This window comes from Lytechinus variegatus, chromosome 9 (assembly GCF_018143015.1).
Source record: "Lytechinus variegatus isolate NC3 chromosome 9, Lvar_3.0, whole genome shotgun sequence".
Classification (NCBI taxonomy): domain Eukaryota; kingdom Metazoa; phylum Echinodermata; class Echinoidea; order Temnopleuroida; family Toxopneustidae; genus Lytechinus; species Lytechinus variegatus.
In genome coordinates this window covers 31,722,944-31,747,602 of record NC_054748.1, presented here as the reverse complement: position 1 = coordinate 31,747,602, position 24,659 = coordinate 31,722,944, and the positions used below count along the sequence as shown (strand labels likewise).

The 24,659-nt window shown below is 36.4% G+C and overlaps 1 protein-coding gene across 1 annotated transcript in view; it reads right to left on the bottom strand.

Annotated features, from left to right (window-relative positions):
* LOC121421759 (importin-7-like) overlaps nucleotides 1–24,659 on the bottom strand; it is a 45,519-nt gene that overhangs the window by 13,463 nt on the left and 7,397 nt on the right. Inside the window, exons 2-13 of the mRNA XM_041616559.1 lie at nucleotides 20,863–21,101; nucleotides 20,156–20,314; nucleotides 19,616–19,772; nucleotides 17,191–17,280; nucleotides 12,126–12,220; nucleotides 10,157–10,227; nucleotides 7,243–7,345; nucleotides 6,044–6,089; nucleotides 3,172–3,271; nucleotides 2,479–2,672; nucleotides 859–948; nucleotides 14–221 (exon numbers count right to left, since the gene is read on the bottom strand). Coding sequence (XP_041472493.1) covers nucleotides 14–221; nucleotides 859–948; nucleotides 2,479–2,672; nucleotides 3,172–3,271; nucleotides 6,044–6,089; nucleotides 7,243–7,345; nucleotides 10,157–10,227; nucleotides 12,126–12,220; nucleotides 17,191–17,280; nucleotides 19,616–19,772; nucleotides 20,156–20,314; nucleotides 20,863–21,101 — 1,552 coding nt within the window. The remainder of the gene's footprint in view (nucleotides 1–13; nucleotides 222–858; nucleotides 949–2,478; nucleotides 2,673–3,171; nucleotides 3,272–6,043; nucleotides 6,090–7,242; nucleotides 7,346–10,156; nucleotides 10,228–12,125; nucleotides 12,221–17,190; nucleotides 17,281–19,615; nucleotides 19,773–20,155; nucleotides 20,315–20,862; nucleotides 21,102–24,659) is intronic.

The following is a 24,659-nucleotide window of genomic DNA, read 5'->3' as shown; positions in this document are numbered from 1 at the left end:
ACCTTGCACCTACCTGTGATGACTTCCTTGACGTGCGGTTCCATGAGTTCTTTTCCTTTGTCATGACTGGTGATCAACATCTGAAGGGCAAAGGCAGCTTCAACCCTAACAGGCATGTCTGTATCGCTGATCAGACACTTTCTCGTCAACTCTAAGGCTTGCATCAGGTTCGCTTCAGAGCGGAATTTCACCTCGCTGAAAGAGTGCACCACCCAGTTGGCCTAAAAACAACAAAATACAAAGCAAAAAAGAATCCTCACTTAACGATGGACTACTTTCCCTGATTTAGTGCCATCATATAATGTTACCATGGCAATGCGGTTTCCAGCATTCTGATAGTGGGTGCTAAGTCTCATGAGCTTTCGGCAAAAGATGTGGTACTATCAAACTGTATATTTAAAGAGGGGTTCAAAGTGGCCTTCTTCTGTCATCATTGCTTGTTTTAAGGCCACATACTCGGCTGGAAGCTCTGCTTCTTTGTTAATTTCTCAGCAATAATGTATTTCTAAAGTCAGTGGTTCATTTAATTTGATTCTGTTGGAACTCATTCTGAGATTGTTACGAGGGCCCTGTTGCATAAAAGTTACCATTATGTTGACTTTGCCATCCAATGATTATGATGATCAACAGCCAATCAGAATCAAGGATTCCATGAAAGTTACATTTGCATGGCAATGGGGCCCGGAACTAGAATCCAAGTGGGGGACAGCCGATCAATGCCCCCCCCCCCATTTTTGAGAGGGACAATTAAAATTTGTAATGTAAAAATGCAATTAAAACAGAAGTGTAACTACCCCCCCCCCTTCGATCTATTTTTTTCAAATCAGGTAAACTGCCATGCAACAGGTTAATTCTTACCCTGGCTCTCATGTAGCCATGAGGACTCGAGAATTCTGGGAAAATGTGGGACACCAGCATCTGCTCCATTTGGTCCTTGTAGATCTTTTTCTATACGAGAAAAGACAGAGAGAGAGTGAGGTACAAATACAACTTAACGTTATACAATACTTGATGTAGTTGTAGTAAACAATGAGTTCAAGAGAACACTATCTGTAACACCCAGATTAATTGTCACTATCACCGTGTTTACACTTAATTGGCTTTTGCTGAACCGCGCGCCGATGCAGCATCGGCTTTTTCATAGCGTGTAAACGCGATTAACTTGCATCGGCTCACGGTTCAGAACCGCAATTTTGCACCACCAAAGTAGTAGGTTCAGAACCACAGGCCGATGCAGAATCGGCTTTTTTACTACGTATGAAGAGAATGCCTATTCTGCATCGGCAATTTGTGCGCATTTCATTAACTTTACCATGCGCACGGATCTAGCATTGTCTTTATTATGACGTATATTGTTGGTGTGCGTATCATTTCAGGTCTTTGCATCGGCTCGCAATTCTGAACCGCGAGCTGTAACAGCATGTAAATGCAGTGCAAAATAAACCAAAAGCCGATTCTGTATTGTCTTTTGGTTCTGAACCGAAAGCCTATCAAGTTTAAACACGGTATATATGATTGTTAATGTACATCTGGGCCCTGTCTTACAAAGATTTACGATTCATCAAATCAATCTCAACTATATAGAAACCCGTCCATACCATTACTTTTTCTAACAGAAATTTCCACAATCTCCCTAGTAAACAAAGAGCATCAACCTGAAATTCCAAGAGAACAATGTATGTAGATCATATCTAGAAAGTATTTTGAGCAAACTTGCATTTTAGATGTTGACGTTGCTGGCTTTCCATAGTTATGGTTGATTGGTTCAATCGCGACTCTTTGTAAAACCAGGGCCCTGTCTTACGAAGAGTTACAATTGATCCGAACAATCGCAACTATGTACGGCCAGCAACGTCTACACATTAAATGCATGTTTGTTCAAAAAATGTCTAGATATTAATGTATATCCATATAATCATTGATTGATTGACAATTCGGTGTGTTCTCCTTTATTTACAAAGGTCATTTTACAAATTTCCTATAGAAGAAATTATGACATTGATGGATTTCCATAGTTACGATTGAATGGATCAATCGTTACTCGACATGGCCCTGGTGCAGTAACATAAACTGAAGATTGTGAAATCATGAAATCCAAGCTGATAAACAATCACATTGTATATCACTAACACAGATAAGCACATGTGGGACACTGTAATATCATTGCTTGGAAAAAATACCGGGCATTAAGGTCGAATCCAATGCTTATTTTGCTAATTTCTTGGAATTTCACAATATCTTCTAGAATCCTTTGGCACACTTGGGTAGACATTTTATTGGATTCAGCGCAAACTCATTTTAGAATCGTTACCATAACTGGCACTTATCTTTTAGCATAGCTGGGGACTATTTCGGAATGATTTGCAATTAAACCAAGTTCTAAAAATCATACCCAACCTAATGACGAACTAATCAAAAGTGACTCAGCACTCAATATTTTTTTATTAGGAAGCCCAAATTTTTCATCGGGTGGCCTACCTTGAGAAGGATTTCAGCAAGCGTTCCAATCATATGAAGGGCGCCATCTTTCTTGCGGGGGTCTACGTTGGGTTCGGTGATGACTTGTATACAGAACCCCATGGTCTTCGAAAGAACCTCTTTCCTCTTGCTTGCACTAGAGTGGAGGACCGTCTGAGCGGCAGTCACAGGAGATATGAAGTCTTCAAAGACATCTGAATTGGAACAAACAAAAAATTGGTAAGGATAATGAAAATAACAAATATAAAGGAAGGCCCATGTCTGCATACCTAAAAGCTTACTTTAAGGTTAAACATGCATTTCTTTTTATACCACAAAAAATTTTCAGTTTATAATGTTCCTTAAATGTGAACCAAGTCTCACCAAAATATAAAAGAGAATACATTTTTTTATTGTAAAAAGCCTTGGCAAGTAATTTCCAGATTGAACAAAAAATGGTGCCCCATGTCTGCGCACCCATTTACTTTACACACTCCTTCGGGGAACTGAACTTAAAGTCCCCTGTTGTTCCTTATACACCACGCATGCTATGGTGCCATAAAATTTTCGAGCACTGCCGGTGCACACCACTCGGCACCTTTTTGGTGACAATAGGCACCACAGCTGCTTTGCATTGGCGCAAACTGGCACCAACTAGCCCACCCTGTGGACTCTTAGCAAACAAGTTTGACCCTAGCCTTATAGAAATCTTACCAAATTTCAGTCTGTTGTATTCATAGGGGTCGTCTCTCCATAGTTCGTCATCTTCATCAGTGTAACACATCAATGGAAATAACACATCTTGGATCATCGTCTGGAGGAGGAGACAAAAGTAATTTATCCGTTTTCAACAAATTATTTTTTTTCTAATCCTGTTCTTTATAGACTGTCAGGCTTCACAAATATGGGACACGGTTTTACAATGAACTCCCAATGTGCTTGATTGATCAGACTTGGTAAGCTAGATTTATAATCATACATGTTTGGATTCATGCTAACTTGTATCATCATGTAGTAAACCAAGACACAGAAGGATATATAAATATCAAGAAATATTCCAGCTCCATAATCACCTATAAAACAGATATTGTAGTCCATACTAAATATTATCTTTAAATTATTGTTGTAAATAAACAGTATACTTATTTTCAATATTCACCATGTGATATTGACATGTGTCTTCTTTTCTAGATTTTTAAACATATTTGGTCCAGAGCACTGCTTTAGATGCACCAACATTTATAAGCCAAAAATATATTATCATTATTTCTCTTTTGACAAAGAGCTAACATTTTTAACATTCACTTTTCAGGAAGAATTTACCGAGGAACGAGGAAGGTAATTCTTCATTACACATAATCCAATGAAAGAAATCAATTACACATAATCCAATGAAAGAAATCAATGTATTACTTAAACGTAAAAGAAAGAAGTTCCAGCAAACAATTCGTGAGAAAGTCTTTGAAATCAAGGTTAAAGATAAATTCCGGTATTGGTAACAATCTCAAAATGACTTTTTATAGAATCTAATATAATGACCACCCAAGTGTCTGTTTGTATGAATAAAAAATATGTGCCAAAGGATTCTGGAAGAAATTGTGTAATTGCTGAGAAATAAGCACGGATTTGGTCACTTCCGTCGGGTCTTTATTCCAGCAATAATATTACACTGTCCCACATGTGCCTATCTGTGTTGGCGATCTACAGTGTGAACATTACTCAGCGCAGATTTCAAGATTTCACAAAGTTCAGTTTATGTAACTGTACCAGATCTAGATCCTCGATGATATACCGACAATTAAGTCTGGTTTTACAGACTTTCCCATGAAATTAGTGTTTACTGCAACTACTGGCATTTCTCTTTAAATGCCACAATATCATCATTGATCTAGTTCTGGTACACTAAAAAAAGTTATGTTTGTTAAATCATGAAATCTTAGATGAAAACCGATAATTCTGATGATCACTAACACAAAAAGGCATGTGTGGGACAGCGCATTAATATTGTTTAGAAAAATACCCGTCATTTGATGGAATTCTGTGCTTATTTTGCTCAATTCTCAGCAATTAGCCATATTCTCCCAGGGCCATTTGGCACATTTTATTTATGTATGCAAACACTTGGGTAGTCATTTCATTGGATTCTGTGCTAACTCATTTTGAGATCGTTACTACAACTGGTATATATCATTAAAGCTAAAAGATAGTAGTTGCAGTAAAACACTAATTTCATGAAAAAGTCTGTAAAACCAAGGTTAAGTATGACTATATCATCATGGATCTAGATCTGGTACAGTTATATAAAATGAACTTTGTGAAATCATAAAATCTAAGCTGAAATACGATCACACTGAAGATCACCAACACAGATAGGCCCACGTGGGACAGTGTATTATTATTGCTGGAATAAAGACCCGACAAAAGTGACCGAATCCGCTCTTATTTTGCTTATTTCTCAGCAATTACACAATTTCTTCCAGACTCCTTTGGCACATATTTTATATTCATATAAACAGACACTTGGGTGGTCATTATATCAGATTCTGTAAAGTCATTTTGAGATCGTTACCAGAACTGGAATTTATCTTTAAGGAGACAATGACAATCTGCATTTTTACATTTAAAAAAAATAAGTCAATTTTCAAGGGAAGTCTCCCTCTCTGATATTGTGAGAAAGAAAACATATTGAACGTACAACCCCAAAACACTTTTCCTTTGAAAACAACCACTTATCAGGCATGAAAAGAGGGTTTATTTCCAATTTGTCTAATGCCAATTCGTCCAATTGCCAACTCGTCTACTATCATTTGGTCCACCATCAGTTCGTCTACTCACCACATGGTCTTTCGTTTAATGATCAGTTGGTCCAATGGCCATTTGGTTCGTATACCATTTGGTCTAATAAGACAAAGTGTTAAATTGTGCAAAATGAATGAAAAAGAAATGGATATTTGACCAACTGGTTATAAGACGAAATGGTCACGGTGATTGGGCTAAGTGATGATTGGACCAAATGGTTAATGGACCAAATGGTTGTTGGACGTAATGTTGATGGAGGGAGTGGCATTAAACTAAATGTAAGTAGACCATGTGGTGAGTGGACGTGTTGGCAGTACACGAATTGGCAATTTACCAAAAAGAGAAGGTGAAAACAAGAAAACTTACATCAATATGAGGTTTGGTTGGTCCAATGGCCATTTGGTTCATAAACCATTTGGTCCAAATGGACAAAGTGATAAATTGTGCAAAATGAATGAAAATGAAATGGATATTAGACCAACTGGTTGTGAGACCAAATGGTCATAGACGAAATGGTGATTGGATGAAGTGACGATTGGACCGAACGGTTAATAGACCAAATGATTGTTAGACGAAATGTTAATGGACGGAATGGTCATAGAAGAAATGGTGATTAGACGAAGTGATGATTGAACCAAATGGTTTATGGACCAAATGGTTTTCAGACGAAATGTTGATGGAGGGAAAGGCATTAAACTAAATGAAAGTAGACCATGTGGTGAGTGGACGTGTTGGCAGTACACGAATTGGCAATTTACCAAAAAGAGGTGAAAACAAGAAAACTTACATCAATATGAGGTTTGATAATCTTCCAAGAGTGACCGTGACTGACACTGTGGAGACAAAAATAATCATAGTTCGGTCATGTGAGCAATAAAAAGAAACTCCACAAATTTCATTACATTTCACAAACTAGTAATCCAAATTGGATGTAACATTAGTGAAGGTTTTAATCTGATTTTGAAAATGTTTAGTGTTATGTTCGTTTGATTTCTCTCTATTCATTCAAATCAACATTTTTCTTGGGGTGACTCAACCTTTAGAAGTATATCATGACAATAATCTAAGAAGAAAAAGGTGGAAGAGGGTGGGGAGCTGAGGAGTTGGCATCAGTTTTGCTGGCCTTGGCAAATCAGACTTGGTAAGCTAGATTTAGAATCACACATGTTAAGATTCAGTCTAACTTTTATCATCATGTAGTAGCAAAGATGCCATGGAAACGGTTCCCAGCTTTTCAAGTAAACAAATTCCCTGATTTTTTTCCCTGGTGAGGTTTAAAAATTCCCAGATAATTATTTCAACCCATTCCCACTTTCGCATGTTTTCTAAGCTATTGCAGTGAATTACACATATTTTCAGTATAAAAACAATAATGTAAACCTAATCAGTACTAATACACAGGCACCATAACCACCATAATCAGTCATTCAATTGATGTTGTTTTGATATGCAACAAAATGTAACAGAGTCTGACTGACGACTGTGCTTTCAACTTTTGGGCCCATCAAAATTCCCTGATTTTCCCCTCATTTGTGGTATTTTTCCCTGATTTGAGGTATTTTAAATCAAATTCCCTGATTTTTCCCTGACTGGAAAAAAAGTAGAATACTTATTCCTCATTTCCCTGATGGGCTCGGAACCCTGAATATTGCTTAAGGAAAATATTTGTTCCTCATGCTACGCCCCCAATATAAAAAAAGTTATGGGGGCCCTGTATATTTGACAACTCACGAGGGCCAGATTGTATGCACATGCATTTTGATAGAGAATCTTGAAGTGGTTGGCTTTCCATAGGTGAAATTTAATAGTAACAATGTCAAGATGAATAATTTCATCAACTGATATGAAATCAGTACCTGCACTGGAAATTTTTTCTTGTATTCAGTGCATATTTTTTTTCCTTTGTAATCATATTCAAGATGGGATTGCTATCATTTAGAAAAACAACAGGTTTGTGAATGAAAAAAAGACCTTTGTAAAACTTACGCTGTGTTGAGATAGTTGAGAGCTAGCTGCATGACTCGAGGAGCTACATAGTTCTTCAGTCTGTATTGTTCCAGTATGCGCAGCACATTGGTCAAGACGCTAACTGCAGCACACAAAAAAATTATAAAACAAGTATTTGCATATGATATCAAATTCTGGTTGAATGAGTGAACTGCTGAGGAATATGTCAAAAATGTGCTGTTAAAGGTCAAGTCCACCCCAGAAAAATGTTGATCTGAATAAAGCAAGAAAAATCAAACAAGCATTATGCTGAAAATTTCATCAAAATCGGATGTAAAATAAGAAAGTTATGACATTCTAAAGTTTCGCCTATTTTTCACAAAACAGTGATACTCAGTGATATGTAAATGAGATAGTCATGATGTTCCTCACTCACTATTTCTTTTGTTTTTTATTGTTTGAATTATACAATATTTCATTTTCTTACAGATTTGCAATAAGCACCAACTTGATTGAACCATACAGTATTAAACAATGCTAAATCCACATGTTCAGGGAGGAATTAATTGTTGTTTCACAAGACAAAAGGGAGAAAATTGGGGTATTTCATATAACAAAAATAAAAGAAATAGTGAGTGATATCATAACTCTCCTCATTTGCATACTGAAATGGATGTGAATATAACTGTTTTGTGAAATTAAACAAATGTCATTACTTTATTTTACATCCGATTTTGATGAAATTTTCAGTGTTAAGCTTGTTGGATTTTTCTCTTTGTATTCTCAAATCAACTTTCTTTTGGGGTGGACTTATTGCCCGGGGGGGGGGGGGGCATCTCAATGGTCCTAAAAATTCTCTTATTACCAACAGTAGCCCTAATAAAGCAAAAATTAGTATATAAACTTGTTGGAGATAGAGTATGGTTAGACAAAAATGAGTAGACGAAACAGGAGTAGGCCAATCATTAATTTTACCAAATTAGATACGACCGAGTCAATTTGACATCAGCTGTGTTTAGCAACATCAGACTTGGTAAGCTAGATTTCAGAATCATACATATTTGAGATTCATGCCAACTTATGTCATCATTTAGTTGCCCAGATAGTCAACAGCATTAGGTATTTGATGCGTAATCTGATCAAGGGGTTGTTTCAAAGATTTAAGTATAACTTAAAATTATGCTTAAATTCTTATATAATATGATAAGGGCATTCATATTGACTTGTATGCAATAGCGTGCATCCTCTTAGTGCAATGCAGGGATGCCTTTTCACTGCACACAACCAGGAATTTAACTGCGACTATAAGTCACCACCTCAAGGCTTATATTTCTACTAAATTGGCAATATTACTGTTTCCTTTCAATGTTACAATTTAATCGTCAATGAAAGAAGTGTATCCATTAATGTAATTTACAGTGATTTGCAAGTGACCATTTGAATGTCAATTTGAGAAATTTAGTGATAAATTTCCATCAGCCTTTTGCATGAAACATTTTACCTGAGAAAACTCCGGTAAAAACTGAAAACTAAGGTTAGTCTGATTTCTGCCATTGACTTTAACACGGCAAAAACTCAGGTAAAAAATACCCGGGTTTTCTCAGGTAAAAAGTTTTATGCAACAGGCCCCATATTACTTATGTTGACATTGAACAAAATCCACGCATTATAAATTGTAGTATGTGTATTTTTCCCCCTTTCTTACAATATAACCATGATCTTGTTTTTTTATGGCTTCATATCAAAAGATATAGGTCGGAACTATAAAGATATAGTCCCTTTATCCTAAAAATGAAATAAAAAAAATAACAAGTGGAATGCCTCTGGCCGTCTCACCTGCATCACGCGGTTCAATATAGCAGCAGTGCTGACTTTGAATACTACTCTAACTCGCACAAGATGTTCAGTGATACATGGTTACTCTTATGTCCACTTTTTATGAACTAGACCAATAAACTTACAGAGATATGATGGTTATTCAACAAAAAACCCCAACATGGCCAAAGTTCATTGACCTTACATGACCTTTGACCTTGATCATGTGACCTGAAACTCGCACAGGATGTTCAGTGATACTTGATTACTCTTATGTACAAGTTTCATGAATCAGATCCATAAACTTTCAAAGTTTTGATGGTAATTCAACTGATACACCCACTTCGGCCAAAGTTCATTGACCTTTGACCTTGGTCATGTGACCTGAAATGCGCACAGGATGTTCAGTGATATTTGATTACTCATATGTCCAAGTTTAATGAACTAGACTAATAAACTTTAAAAGTTATGATGGTAATTCAACAGATACCCCCGATTTGGCCAAAGTTCATTGACCCTAAATGACCTTTGACCTTAATCATGAGACCTGAAACTTGCACAAAATATTCAGTGATGCTTGATTACTATTATGTTCAAGTTTCATGAATCAGATCCATAAACTTTCAAAGTTATGATGGGAATTCAACAGATATCCCCAATTCGGCCAAAGTTCATTGACCCTAAATGACCTTTGACCTTGGTCATGTGACGTGAAACTCATGCAGGATGTTCAGTGATACATGATTAACCTTATGTCCAAGTTTCATGAACTAGGTCCATATATTTTCTAAGTTATGATGACATTTCAAAAACTTAACCTCAGGTTAAGATTTCAATGTTGATTCCTCCAACATGGTCTAAGTTCATTGACCCTAAATGACCTTTGACCTTGGTCATGTGACATGAAACTTTAATAGGATGTTCAGTAATACTTGATTAACCTTATGGCCAAGTTTCATGAACTAGGTCCATATACTTTCTAAGTTAGGATGTCATTTCAAAAACTTAACCTCAGGTTAAGATTTGATGTTGACGCCGCCGCCGCCGTCGGAAAAGCGGCGCCTATAGTCTCACTCTGCTTCGCAGGTGAGACAATAAAACAATACAAAATCCCAGGAGTGGGCCTGCTTTTCCTCACCTGTGAATTTTTTAAGATACCAGTCCGAGAACTTGACATATTCCTTGGTAACGTTACCCGGACTTCCATACCTAGAGGAAGGAAAACAAATCAAGTATTGGTCAACGATCACAAAATAAGTTTCAGCCCAGATTACATGATTGACAATCGATTTATGAAATTTATGTCAATATTTAGTAGTTTCGATATTATTGTATATTATCTTGCAGCCAGTAACTGAAATTCACACAACCTAAATTTCAAATGAGATAAATCCATACTGTTCTGGGTTATTTCAACATCTCAGTGAGTGGCTCAGAAGTACTGTATATGTGCATGTATTTTATGTGAGAGAGGGGCCTTTGTTCTGACTCTGTTGGCATTGGCACATCAGACTTGGTAAGCTAGATTTAGAATCAAACATATTGAGATTCATGCTAACTTTAATCATCATGTAGTAAGCCAACACACCAAAGAAATAAAATCGTGTAAGGCAGGGGCAGATCCAGGATTTTCCAAAAGCGGGGGCACATTTTTCGGAGGAAAAATTTGACAAGCAAAAATTTTTTTTTAAATAAAAAAAGGTCTTCTATTTCAAAAGAAGGGGCACACCTCTGTTTCAAGGGCATTGTTTACATTACAAATTATAATTTTGCTTCTCAAAATGGCAGAGGAGGGGGAGCACAGGCCAGCTGTGCCCCATCCCCCTGGATCCTCTGGTGGTGTAAAGGCATAATGAACAAGTTCAATTTCCCCCATGATTTCTTACTTTTGTGCTAATTAAAATATTTCAATAAGCTAGCAATCTGCTTTTTCTGAACCAGCTTGAAGGGGAAGTTCACCCTGATTAAAAGTCTGTTGTCAAAAATACATGTAGCAGGAAAAATAATAAAAAATATTGGTGAAGGTTTACGGAAATTCGATCAAATATTAAGAAAGTTATCAGAATTAGAGTTTTTGATTTGTGACGCCATACACGAGCAGCTGCCCCATTGGTTATGTAATATAAAATGCACAGATTTCAAATTTTTAATGGTTCTTGATGAACAATTTTCAAATTTCTTTCAGGATAAGATGTAAAATGATAGGTCTTTTGATATACTGAAGGCACTATAAAAACTTTTTACAATTTTCTGAGAAAATGACATTTCAGTGATTTTTTTATCATACGATATATGGGGAAAGCTGCTCGCATAAGACGTCACCAATCAAAAAATTGAAATTCTAGTAACTTTGTTATTCTTTTTATGGATTTACCTCAAACCTTCAATGTTTTCTTTCTGCTATTTTTACCAATCCCTGCATTGTTCTTTCTTACAAGAAACTTTTGTGGTTAATTCTAAGATTCATAATTATAACACACGTCAGAGACATCTTATTCACCAACCCTTTGCTAGAATTAATGCTACGTTGAATTCATTCAGAACAAATTGTGTTAAAGAATGGAATATGTGTCCTGCTGATATAAGAAATAGCAGTACCCTGTCTCGGTTTAGGAAATTATGTCATAAATATCTACTTGATAAATTTAAGACTAGTTGTTAGTTGCACCTGGGGGTGACATGTTTGGAGTGTGAATGTGTGTGTTTGTCTGTGTGAGTGTGCGAATGCTTGCGTGTGGGTTATGTTCCTGTTGTGATCTTTAAATTCCTTGTAATTTTTATCATTTTTTTTCTCATAGTTGTTCTATATTTAAGTAAAATATCATATGCAGGGGCCCCTGATTACAAGCTGTGCTTCTTTGGGGTCCCAAACCTGTCATTTTCATCAGTTCTTTGTAATGTAACCATTTTATTTTGTTTGTACTTTTTTGTACTTTGTACTATTTTTGACTGGTTTGAATAAATTCAATTCAATTAACGTTTTCTCAGGGTGAACTTCCCCTTTTATGCATGAAAGGTCAAATATGCAGCATCAACTTATTCCTCATTGGGTGTTATAGCCTAGGGTTACAAATGTGAATTTGAGATGTTTTAAGAATCATTCTTACCTTTCAAAGACTCTGGAGAGTATATGAAGGGACCATTTCTTTGCTTTCCACCAAGGTAACTCTGGTCTATCATCTACATCAACCTCTAATGTGCTCTATAAATAATAAATGAACCTTAGATTAGCACAGCTGCCAACCTCTATTAAAGGGGAATGAAACCTTTGGAACAAATAGGCCCGTGTAGAAACAGAAAAATCAAAGAATAACAAAGAAAGTTTGAGAAAAATCGGACAAATAATGAGAAAGTTATGAGCATTTGAATATTGCAATCACTAATGCTATGGAGATCCTCCCGTTGGCAATGCGACAAGGATGTGTGATGTCACTGATGAACAACTTTCCCTTTGGTGGACTATAAAATACCCTCAAAATGTCTCTTTTTGCTTTTTCTTATGATGATACAAACTCTTTATCCATGATGTATTCTTAAAAAATATGTATTACATGCCCTCATGTAGACAGAACACATGATCTATGGATAGATGTGATAAAAGAGGCAATTCAAGTGAAATATATACAAAAGTAATGGGGAGAGTTGTTCACAGTGACATCACACATCTTTGTCGCATTGCCAATTTACTATCTCCATAGCAATAGTGATCGCAATATTCAAATGCTCATAACTTTCTCATTATTTGTCTGATTTTTCTCAAACTTTTGTTGATCTGTTTCTCTGATTTTTCTGTTTTCACACAAGCTATCTTGTTCCAATAGTTTCATTCTCCTTTAAAGGATACACACAAAGAAAATTCACGAAAGTGATGATTATAGACAAATTATATATGAATGGAAAGGTCTTGTCTTTTTATACACAAATATGTCACTAAAAAGTCTTACAGATGTTGTGGAAATGCAAGAAATGAAATTAATAGAGACCCTTCTCAGCCCCCCAGCCGCCCCCAGGCAGACATTCACGCGATCGAAAACAGTCGAGAATAATGACGTCACATGATCGACTACACACTATCTCTCTGTGCATAATACACTGATACACCTTCCTGGTCTCTATTTTTCTTCGAATTTACCGTTTTCTTCATGTGTTGTGATATCCGATTTCGACATCTTCAGACTATAAGAGAACCAGAACTGTGTTACTTTGTCCATTTTTATTGAATTATGAACTGGAAAGACCGATTTTGTCCACTCGACAGTCTTCGTTGTGTTGCTCTGATTCCAAGCTGTACGGTCCCATTCACTTGCTGCCGATGCAGGTTACGCTGTTTGATCCAGTCAAAAGTCAAGGTAAGCATGTTTGGAAACTGTAGTCTGTACTTGTTCTGACGATGCATTCAGGTCAGATGACAGATACAGATCTGATATAATTTTAGAATCATGCATTTTGGCATGACTACTATTAAAATTAAAAAGTCTTTATTTTAGAAATAATGTTTTTGCACAATTCCAGCAGATTTTTCTTCACAAAGACTTCAGTCAGATTTCTAAATAAACTGGTCAGGACTCAGGCGATTAAATTATTTAGGAGCACTGGCATGGACCATGGCTGAAAATATGCTGTTTCAGAGGAATGTTTGGCATTATCGTAGTTTTTGTCACCAGTCCATTCACTGCCGTTTATTTCGTCAACGGCGGTGATCCACTCCCATTGACTTTGTACACAACGAGCGCACAAACACCAAATTTCACGATAAGGCCGAATGTTTTCACGATAAGGCCAAATGTTTAAGTTTTTATTATACACAGGTCTAGTACCCAATGCGTTTATGCTCAGGAGGGCCCTGTATCGTATACATCCAGATACACAGAATTATATCACCATAATGCCGATGTCATGAAGCAAGACAAATTTTCAGCAGTGGTTACCCTGATCATGCTGATTCCTGGCCAAAACTAGAGTCTGGTGTTTCTTTCTGATTAGAGTGCTTCTACATATGAATGCGTAGTGCCTTCAACATAAAACAATGAAGATAAATGCACTCTTTGTAATGACACAGAGTACCGTACCTCAAGTGATTCACTACCGCTAAGCGGTAAGTAGAGTGGGGCCTACACAAACATCACTTGAGCGTTGAGGTAGAGCACCAGTGTTCTGAGTGGAATTTTTCAGGTGTCTAAACCTACTATTATTTGTTGTTGACCGGGAATTACATGCCACCGCACGTCGTCAATCATCAAGATAATGAAATTCATACTTTGATTTGATTATTTAAATTATTTCTTTATTTTTTCTCTCTTCTACACACAGATCTGCACACTTGCTGACTCTGGTGACTTCTGGTCTCTGCTCGCTACTTCAATCTGGGAGATTCCATCATGTCCTCTTACTGATTTGGATATAGCCATTTTTTTTTCACTCTTTCCAGGAGCTACGATGCAAGTTTTGGACTGATAATGATGCAACAGAAAATTTATCTTTATCGATCTTGGAAACGATTTTGAGCACAGTTTTGGAGAGAACTAAAAAAATTGACTTGGACAGGAATACAGCTTGTCGAAAATAAGAACACACAACTTAAAACGAAAAAAACAATTTTAATGTTATTAGGGCATTTTGCAAGAAATTTTCTAATCAATCACACGTCCCAAATCAAGGGTAAGTCCTTTGATTTAAGACAAACATGTACATGTAGTTGAACTGCTATTGCAACTCGACCTTATTACGCTTGAATTTGAATTTAAGACTTACGCTTGATTTGCAATGGAACATAAGTTTCTTGCAGTGCCCCATATTTGTGTTTTGTTATCAGATATCTAACGTGCTGATTTTTCTCGAAAGGTATAATATATTTGTCCTTTTAAACGGTATTTGAATATGGGTACGCCTTTTATTTGTTTTCCACAATATTTATTGCATGTACATGTATGAACAGAAGTGAAATATTTATTGTGAAGCACTGAATGTTGTGTGCTGTTGTGTGATGGTTCATCATTTTTTTTTGTTCTAAGGCTGTAAGCCTGGTGGGTGTGAGGAAGTGGCCTGGATGAAAGAAAAGTGAACATGTGCCCAATTACAGATTTGCATATTTTAAGACAATTTTGTTTCTGGATAAATATTGCTATGCATTCCCTACATTAAGAGTAAAGGAGAAGTCCACACAATCAAAAATTCATTTGAATTTAAAGAAAAATAAGATATTGCAGGAAATTTCATAAAAACTTTGATTCAAATTAATATAATTACTACTCTAACATTGAGAAATTTTGCCTAATTTATAAAACGATGATATGCTCATCTGTGTCGATGTGCAAATTACACTAACCGTTATGTCACACGCACTAAGTTCTTTTGTATTTTGTTGTTTGATATATTTACATGACATGTAGATTTGATATTTAATTTTCTATTTATTTTCTGAAAAATTTTCAGAGGGATTTTAATTCCTCCAAATAACATTTAGAGTTACAGTTCCGTAAATGTAACCTATTGTGTTCGGATGAAGAAATTCCTATACTCAAATCTCCAAAGAATTAAAAAACAAAATGCCACAAAAAAATAGAAACGAATGTGATGTGACAACACTAATTTGCATATCATTGTTTTGTGACTGTTTTGAGTAAAAACAGCAAGGGAAATTACTCTATTCAAATAATTTTTAGTTGATGTGGACTTGACTTTTAACTCATCCTGTACCCCTCCCATCCCAAATAAGAGTAGAATCTAATCAAGAACTTGAAAATCAAAAGCAGCAATTAAATAAGATTTGATAAATACAGGTCTGAATGGGATTTCACAAGAAAAAAAAGCTGGGTAGGGACGAGAAGGAATAAAAAAAAATAACCAAGTTAATCCGAGTTTTGAACCAGGGTCCTCGCACACGACAAAACGATGGCCAACACGTTTGGCCACAGACCACTTCCTACATTATGGTGTGCTTTTAAGATATATGAAACAAAGTCCGCTCGCCGCTGTGGGCTAATCATGTTTCGGCAATTCAACTGCAATTTCAATCATTTCGCGATGGATATTGCCATGTTATTTTGTGGTTCCTGACTTTGTTACGTAATGAAATTTCATAATTTTTTTTCAGTCGTGACGAAGAATGTCTATGCTTTATATTGATTATAATATCAATTTGTCGCAAGTGTGATTTCTAAGTGAAAATATGCTTTGTTTATTCAAATATATTTCTTGAAAAAAAATCATTTTTTCTAAGCTAAGTATCGGTTACCAAAATACGTTAAATGTGCACTTTATTTCACTGTTCAGTAAATTCAAACTTTTATCTATATAACAAGACCAATCTTGTGAGGAATAAACAATTCTAAGAGCAAAAAACGCTGATTGGAAAGATCGTCTTCAATGGGCTGCTGTCAGCTCAGCTGCTCACGCTCATTGTGTGACGTCACTCAGCTGGAGCTCGCAAGAGGACCGATGGAAGGCAGAAATATGGCATGAAAATAAATCATTTTTGAGAGCTGATTTCTGCAAACTCTAATGACTATTTTGAAAAGTGAAGTTATATATCTGATTAGTAATACTTCCCCTTTACAATGATGACCACAAAAAGGCATTATAATATACTTTGGATTCTTCGGGTGTCTCCTTTAAGTACATGTAAAAGGTAGTAATTCAGAAGCTCAAAAGTCATAATTTTAAAATAACATTAATTTCATATGCACTGTGCAGTAATGTAAATTTCTTTGAAGAGGTGATAGAACAGCACCTAAAGTGCAGAGATGCCAATCCTACAGGAACATTTACCCAGGATGCCACATAGCTTTCTCAAGCACACTTCAAGAAAACACTGTGTACACGCATGTCACAATAACATGCGCAGCAATGAAAATAAAGTGACGCGATCATGCGCGAAACGAACATTATCACTTGCCTACAGATGAGTTTGCCACTGTACAATGTATTTAGCAGTGTATCAAATGTGCACATACCAATTCATGCTCAAAAGCATGACTCTGGTCAAGAGTCATGGCGTAATTTGACATGAAAACTGTAGTAATTATAATAATAATTGGCATTTATATAGTGCTTTATCAATCTACCACTGTTCAAAGCGCTTCACAATTATTATTACCCGGTCACTGGATTCATAGCATTTATGGTGGTATTTGGTGTTCCAAGATGGCGGTTATTAGGTTACATTTTACTTACTACTGGTATTGGGTGTTCCAAGATGGCGGTGATGATATCCATCCACTGGGAGAAGACTTCCCTGGTGACTACATCTTGTGGTAGATTGTACTGCCGGAGAAGGAAACCAACAAAAAATTCACCCACCTCAACATATTCACGACAAAACACCCATATTTTGCAGTTTGACCAATAACTTTAATAGCCCAACATATCATGTACAACACATCATAAGAAATGGGAAATAATCTTCCACACACGGCTTACAATGAAGTGATCAGTGTCTGTATTATGTAACAAACTAAATGAATGACAATATTCCATGACATCCTTATATTAGCGGTTCAATGAACCACAAATTTTCTTTTTTCACTCATAAATTTCCACATTTTGAACTTGTAAAAAAGTTCATATATCTGTTATTACTTTCTGATACCTAGATTTTAAAAGCAGATGAATAACTGATAAAAAGTAAAAATTATTGCGACGATGAGCGTTGAATTCTATGACCATTGACCTAGTGACCAAACTCGGGTCACGCAACGAGCACAACCATATGCAGTGGAAAACTCTTTTTCGTCTTCATAGACGTACATAAACATGATTATGTGTACTCTACTTGCAAGAAAAAAAATTATGCTAAAATCTAGATGGAATTTAATGAACTTATACTTTAGTGAAGTTCTTGAAGTTAAATCAATTATAGGTGAAATTCAGTGAACTTATGCTTGGCATATCAGACTTGGTAAGCTAGATTTAGAATAAATCATGTTGACATTCATGCTAACTTATATCATCATGTTCCAGCCAAGACACCTCCACCATGCTCCAATATTATGATGGAAAAAGAGGAAACATCCAAAAACATTTTCTGAATCAACATTTGCTAAGTAAAGTGGAGCGTTGTGGCCCAGTGGATTAGTCTTCGGACTTTGAAACAGAAGGTCGTGGGTTCGAATCCCAACCATGGCGTAATTTCCTTCAGCAAGAAATTATCCACACTGTGCTGCACTCAACCCAGGTGAGATGAATGGGTACCCGGTAGGAAGAATTTCCTTGAATGCTTTGAGCGCCTAGGCAGCACAGCTAAAGCCGGGGTAATAATAATAGCAGGGCCCGCTGGGGGAACAGTTTTCGGAACTGAAGCGGCTTCCCTGGGTAAATATACCTATATTATTATTATCATTATTATTTCTGCTTTGACAAAAGGGAAAAATAACATTTTGTTTATAAGAGGGATTTTTTTTTCATTAGAATTTTATTACTGAGAGCATAGGTCTATAGTTTCGAATATTATGGTGCACTAATAAGGTTTGATTGACAAACAAAAGTTGATATGTTGAGACATTTTCTTGAGAAATGCTTTGTTTTTTGTTTTTTTAGTTTTGGGGTTTGAAAAAGAATGAACAGTAGGGTTTCCCAATTGGCATTGCTGGAAAACCTTGTCGGGGGGGGGGGGGGGAATTTTGACTGAAAAAAAGAGGACCAGTGTCACATTTACTTCCAGAAGGACTCGTCAAAAATTTCTACCGACTTTAACCCTAAAAAGACTGGGGGGGCTGATTCAGCCCCCCCCTCGACATTTTTCGCGATAAATCCGCCGCACGAAATTTTTTGACCGCGTCGCTCGCTGACTTTTTACTTTCAAGTCTCGCGCAACTTTTGAGACCAAAATTGTGACCCCCGGGTACGCGGTTCCGAAATTACGCAACATTTTGTAAGTGCATGCAGACCCAAAATTACTCAAACACGTGAATTTGTGTACAAATCCAATGCAAATAGTGTTTTTAGCCTAAATTCATAAATGTATCATTATTTTTCCTTTTACTGCTTAAAATCAATTAATTTTATCTTTTTTATGGTCAAAATAAAGTCCCCAACAATTTCCATTGAAAAAACAATAAAAAACAAAAAGTCGAAAAACAAAGAAATACATAAGAAATTTAGAAAACAATAGAATACATAAGAAAATAAATGTGATTTTGAAATTTTTTTGAAATAAATTTGATCAGATGCCTATCTAGAGTATGTGAAACAAAAATTAGCATTTCAGGGGCATTATTTTATTAATTAGAGCAAACTTATGATTTTACGCATAAATTAGCATAATTAATGAGACATGAGATTTTTTGCGGAATTTGATGTTATAGTTTTGTAGATAATGCCATGGGTAACGCATGTGCCAATTTTCGTCGCGATCGCGCGATCGACGGCCGAGATCATAAGGGGGGGCTGAATCAGCCCCCCCCCCAGTCTTCTTAGGCGTCGAAATAGCCCAGTCTATTTAGGGTTAAACAAAAAGACGGATCAAAGATCATTGCAAGATAAGCTGTCATTTTTTTTTCTTACAAAACAAAGAAAAGGTCACTCCTCCCCCCCCCCCTTCCCCTCCAGGTACACTGGTAAGTAGTGAGTTTAGACAATGAAGATGAATACATGTAGTTACCTGGATAAGAGCATAGAAGATTTTGAGGATGAGTTTCTGGAGAAGCACCGAGGGTTCCGATGCGTCCGGTAAACACTGGGCGCATCGCTGTGACATCCAGGGTAAGAGTAACTTCATCGCATCCTTCAATGGACCTCGGTCCTCAGGTTGCTTGAATCTACAACCAAAACCAATCAAACATTTACAGGAGAATGAAATCAAATCAGTTATAGTTCTACATGTAAATCACCCTGGCAGAGCTGCCACATGAACAAGAACATTTCAGTTTGGGGGGGGGGGGGGTTAAGCTGAAAATCATTATTTTTGGCTAGGGAATCAGTATAACAAGAGAATTTATGGAGCAAAGAAATATGCAATATACTATACTACACACCCCTATTCCAACAATGGACTGACTCGTAATTCTTGACTATAAATTGATAGACGGCTAGGAATCCTCCAAACTAAACAGAGGTGTCATCAGAACCCATTTCCTCTTTAAAAAGCAAGGGAATGGGAATAAGCTTACACTGCACACCCCTATTTCAACAATGGACTCACTCGTAATTCTTGACTAGTTGATAGACTGCCAGGAATCCTCCAAACCAAACGGAGGTGTCATCAGAGCTTATGTATCCCACAATGGATGGTACAACTCCTTCCCACTTTCCAGGGTAATCCTGTTTCAACATTGTGCTCAGACACACACATAGCTGAACTCTGTAATAAAGAGAAGAAATAGGAAGTAAAACAAAACATGAAATTATAAAGCAAGTCTCATCTGACTGTCCAACGATCAGACGGTTTGAAATGACCAGCTTTAATGTAGTTTTATCTTGAACCCTTCAAATCCTATTTCAAGTAATGGTTCCAAAATGAATATTGATTTGAAATTTCATGTACATGTATAGTGTCAAATTGTGCCCCATTGAGCACAAATGTAAAAGAACATGTACATGTCCAAGCAACGTGCTCAAATGATGTAGCCAAATAATGCTTGTTAGAGTGAGGTATTGTGCATTACCAATAGTTCAACCGGGTTGAATCATCCCTTTAAAAGGGACGCCCACCACAACAGAAAGTTGAGTCGGATAAAAAGAGAAGATCAAACAAGGCTAACCACTTCACAAAAATAGTTCTATCTCACTTCAAAATTGATTTTGAAGAAATTTTCAACACTGTGATTGTTTACTTGTAATATTTTTCTCTAAATACTTTTTTGTTAGGGTGGGCGTGGGCTTTCCCTGTAAGTCACTCCATAATTTCACCTTAGGAGTTCCGGGAGAGAGATAATGGCCTTGATGATGTTGTCCCGGATGAGATTCTTGTCGTTCTCGTGGATGCTGAACGGGATCGGTTCAAGAGGAGTCTCGACCTCCCTCTGTTGCCAGAACTGGGTTACCATGTTCTTGAGATAGATGACGCCGGCCTGGCGGACGAGGAAGGGGTGATTCTCATCCATCACTGTATGCAGCAACGTAGGAGTGAAACCGATGATTTTATGAACCTTGAGATAGAGAGAAAGAGTTTGCTTTTAAAAATGCAAAATCTGCGCCATATTTCCAGAGCATGAGCATGTGGCAGCTTATCTTAAATTTAAAGGACAAGTCCACCCCAACAAAAAGTTGATTTGAATGAAAAGAGAAAAATCCAACAAGCATAACACTGAAAATTTATGACATTTTAAAGTTTCACTTAATTTCACAAACAGTTACATGCACATCCTGGTTGTTGGTATGCAAATTAGGAGGCTGATGACATGATCCACTGTTTATTTTGTATGTTAACATACTGTACACGTATGAACTATTCTAATTTTCTCCTCATTGTCAAGTGAAACAACGATTAATTCCTCCCTGAACATGTGGAATTAGAATATGTTTCAGACATCAAGTTGGTCCTTACTCAGGGACTCAGTTTTATAATTGAGGGGAGCAATAAATAGCTCTCCTAGATCTTTTAAGGAGAGCGGTAGAGAAGCACTGCAAAAAGCTCTTCTTCAACATACAAGAGGAGCTTTTTGTCCAATTAACAAAACAAATGTATGTACTATGAAGTTACAATCAACAACCAAAGGAAGTATTTGTAATCATATTACAATGTTTTTTAATTAGATTGTGTGTTATCAAAACCTGTTTGAGTTAGGTTTTGACTTTGGCTTAAAGTTACGGTAAGTCACTGACAATTTTTTTTTCAGGGGCTCCATTTTAATTTTGGGGGGGCAAATTTCGGGGGCTACTTTTTGCATTTCGGGGGCTCTTTTTAATTGCTACTTTTTTGTATTTTGAGGAATACCTGTTCACTTATTAATGAATTATTACTTTTTGTTCAATATTGTATGATTTTTAAAGTTATTTTTCATGCTTTATAGAATCTTGGATGTGGGTGTGTGTGGATGGATGTGTGTGGATGAGTGCGTGTGTGTGTGACTGTGATTTGGACTTGGATATAAATGAATTTGATATCTAATTTCTACTCCATTTATTCCAGTACAATACCCTGTACTCAGCCATGTACATGTAATAAAGTCTAAAAGGCCCACATCCCCTAACTTTTCCTAAAGTTCTTTGAAAACGCAGATCTCCATGAAAATTTCATTTCTCTATTGGGGAGTCTAAATTTGGTGAGAATGTATTCATTAAGAACTTAAATATACATGACAATGAAGAAATCATCAAACTTTATTGGCAGTTTTGAATAATATTCATGAAATGTAAACTCTGTCTGAAACAGAAAATCACCATCATTGAGGCCTTTACTGAGTGAATTGTCCCCAGAGCTCTGGCAGAGAGACAGAGCTCTAACTGGCTAGATAGTAAAAGCGCCAATGCGTGAGCCTGCCGCTAGCCTTTTAAAATAGATGGAGCTTTGTTTGATGATTTATTGTCTGATATAATACCTCATCCCCTAGAAAAAGAAAATAAACAATTTTTAAGTTATAATTAACAAATAAGGTAACTTATTTTGGAAGTTAATAAGCCGTTTTGAAAAGCAAAGCCGAATGACAACTCACCAATGCTAGGTTACAAGACTCAGGGATTTATTTCCTGTGTAATTCGAATTATTTAATCACAGAATTGTGATATCTGTAGGGAAAACATGTGCATTCGAAATTGCACATGGTGGTAGTCATAATGGACCCCTAGACATGCAACTGTTTCCGACCGTTGCATTGATTTTTTTTCCGTACTTGGTACCATGTGTATGGAAATACGTGGTACAGAAAAAATAACGCAACGTTGGAATTTGAAACTGCGCTACATGTACTCGCTATTTTTAACTAGGATTATTCATGACTTTGAGTGTTGGATTTTGGATGATTTTTAAATGGTAAGCGGAGCTCGCGCATATTGAGTTGTTACCACTTGGCAATAAGCATGATTTTGGGTGATTTCGAGGGCGACTTAAGGCATTTCCGCGCAGGTCAACGATCGCGAGGCGTGCTATTAATCACACTACCTAAAATGGATTAAGGCGCGCATGTAGCGCGCGATCGCTCTCGCGCGCCTTAAAATCAAATCCCTCCCTTATTGTCAAATATGTTAATAATTGAATAATGTATAATTAAAACAATTAAAAACAAGAGTGGTAAGGATCACATCATAAACTGTCTCATTTGCATGTCACTGAGTTCATGGAGTTGTGCATATGGTTATCACTGTTTAGTGTTTTGTGAAATTCAGCAAAACTTCAAAATGTCATAACTTTCCTATTTTACATCCAATTTTGATTGAATTTTCAGCATTAAGCTGCAGCCTTAGGCCCAGTGTAACTGTTAGTTTGATTTTCTCTATTCATGCTATTTATTGAAATTAACATTTTTCTGGGGTGGGCTTGACCTAGTCTTGAGGACGCAATGATGATGATATTTTTAGATATGTCATATACTTCTTCATCATTGACGTCTTGACACTCTCTCCATAGTGTCTTAAGCGAAGGACCAAAACAAAGATGAATTTCCCTAGGAAATCCATCTTTTTAAACCAAAATCACGAGAATTCTATTAATTTTATTCATTCTTACACCTTCCTACGCCTAATGCGTAGGAAGGTTCTAAAAATAGTACAAAAATATAAAAAATGAAGATTTCTTACCTTACTGATGCCGCGTAGACCCCTCGATCCACATGTAAACAACGGAAATACAATAGCGTCGACCCTTGAACCGCTTATGTATGACGTACTTCCGGAAAGAAATGCCGTCTTAACAAACAATTTAGAGATAAAATTTATTATTTAACAAATATTAAAATTTATTTCATGATCATAAATAATTTATATATATATCAATATGAATTATTTATAATCAAAAAATAAATTTTTATATTTAATAATTTTTATCTCTAAATTGTTTGTTAAGACGGCATTGCTTTCCGGAAGTACGTCATACATAAGCGGTTCAAGGGTCGACACTATTGTATTTCCATTGTTTACATGTGGATCGAGGGGTCTACGCGGCATCAGTAAGGTAAGAAATCTTCATTTTTATATTTTTATATAATAATTTTAAAACCTTCCTACACATTAGGCGTAGGAAGGTGTAAGAATGAATAACATTAATAGAATTCTCATGATTTTGGTTTAAAAAGATGGACTTCCTAGGGAAATCCATCTTTGTTTTGGTCGTTCGCTTAAGACACTATGGAGAGTGTCAAGACGTCAATGATGAAGAAGTATGACATATCTAAAAATATCATCATCAGTGCGTCCTCAAGACTAGGCTTGACCGTTAAGAAGCGGGGTCGCCAAAAAATGAAAAACAGAAATCAAGTTATCAAAGCAATGTTTAATTTTCAGCTAAAGTCTCAACCAGTAGAGGCACACGGCCAATATGGGAGACTCTCTCCAATAAGGGAGACAATCTCCCATATTGGAGACTTGCTTTCCAAAAGAACAAAAGAAACAACACCAACAAAAGCATGATTTTTTCCACCCAAACTTTTGTCCCACTAAGGTCAGAAGCCCATTTGTATTGTGTGTGGATGACAACAAAAATCCTTATAAAAACAAAAGTAGATGGTGGATTTTTAAAGTAGACAGTGAAAAGGGGTAATATTTCATGAGGA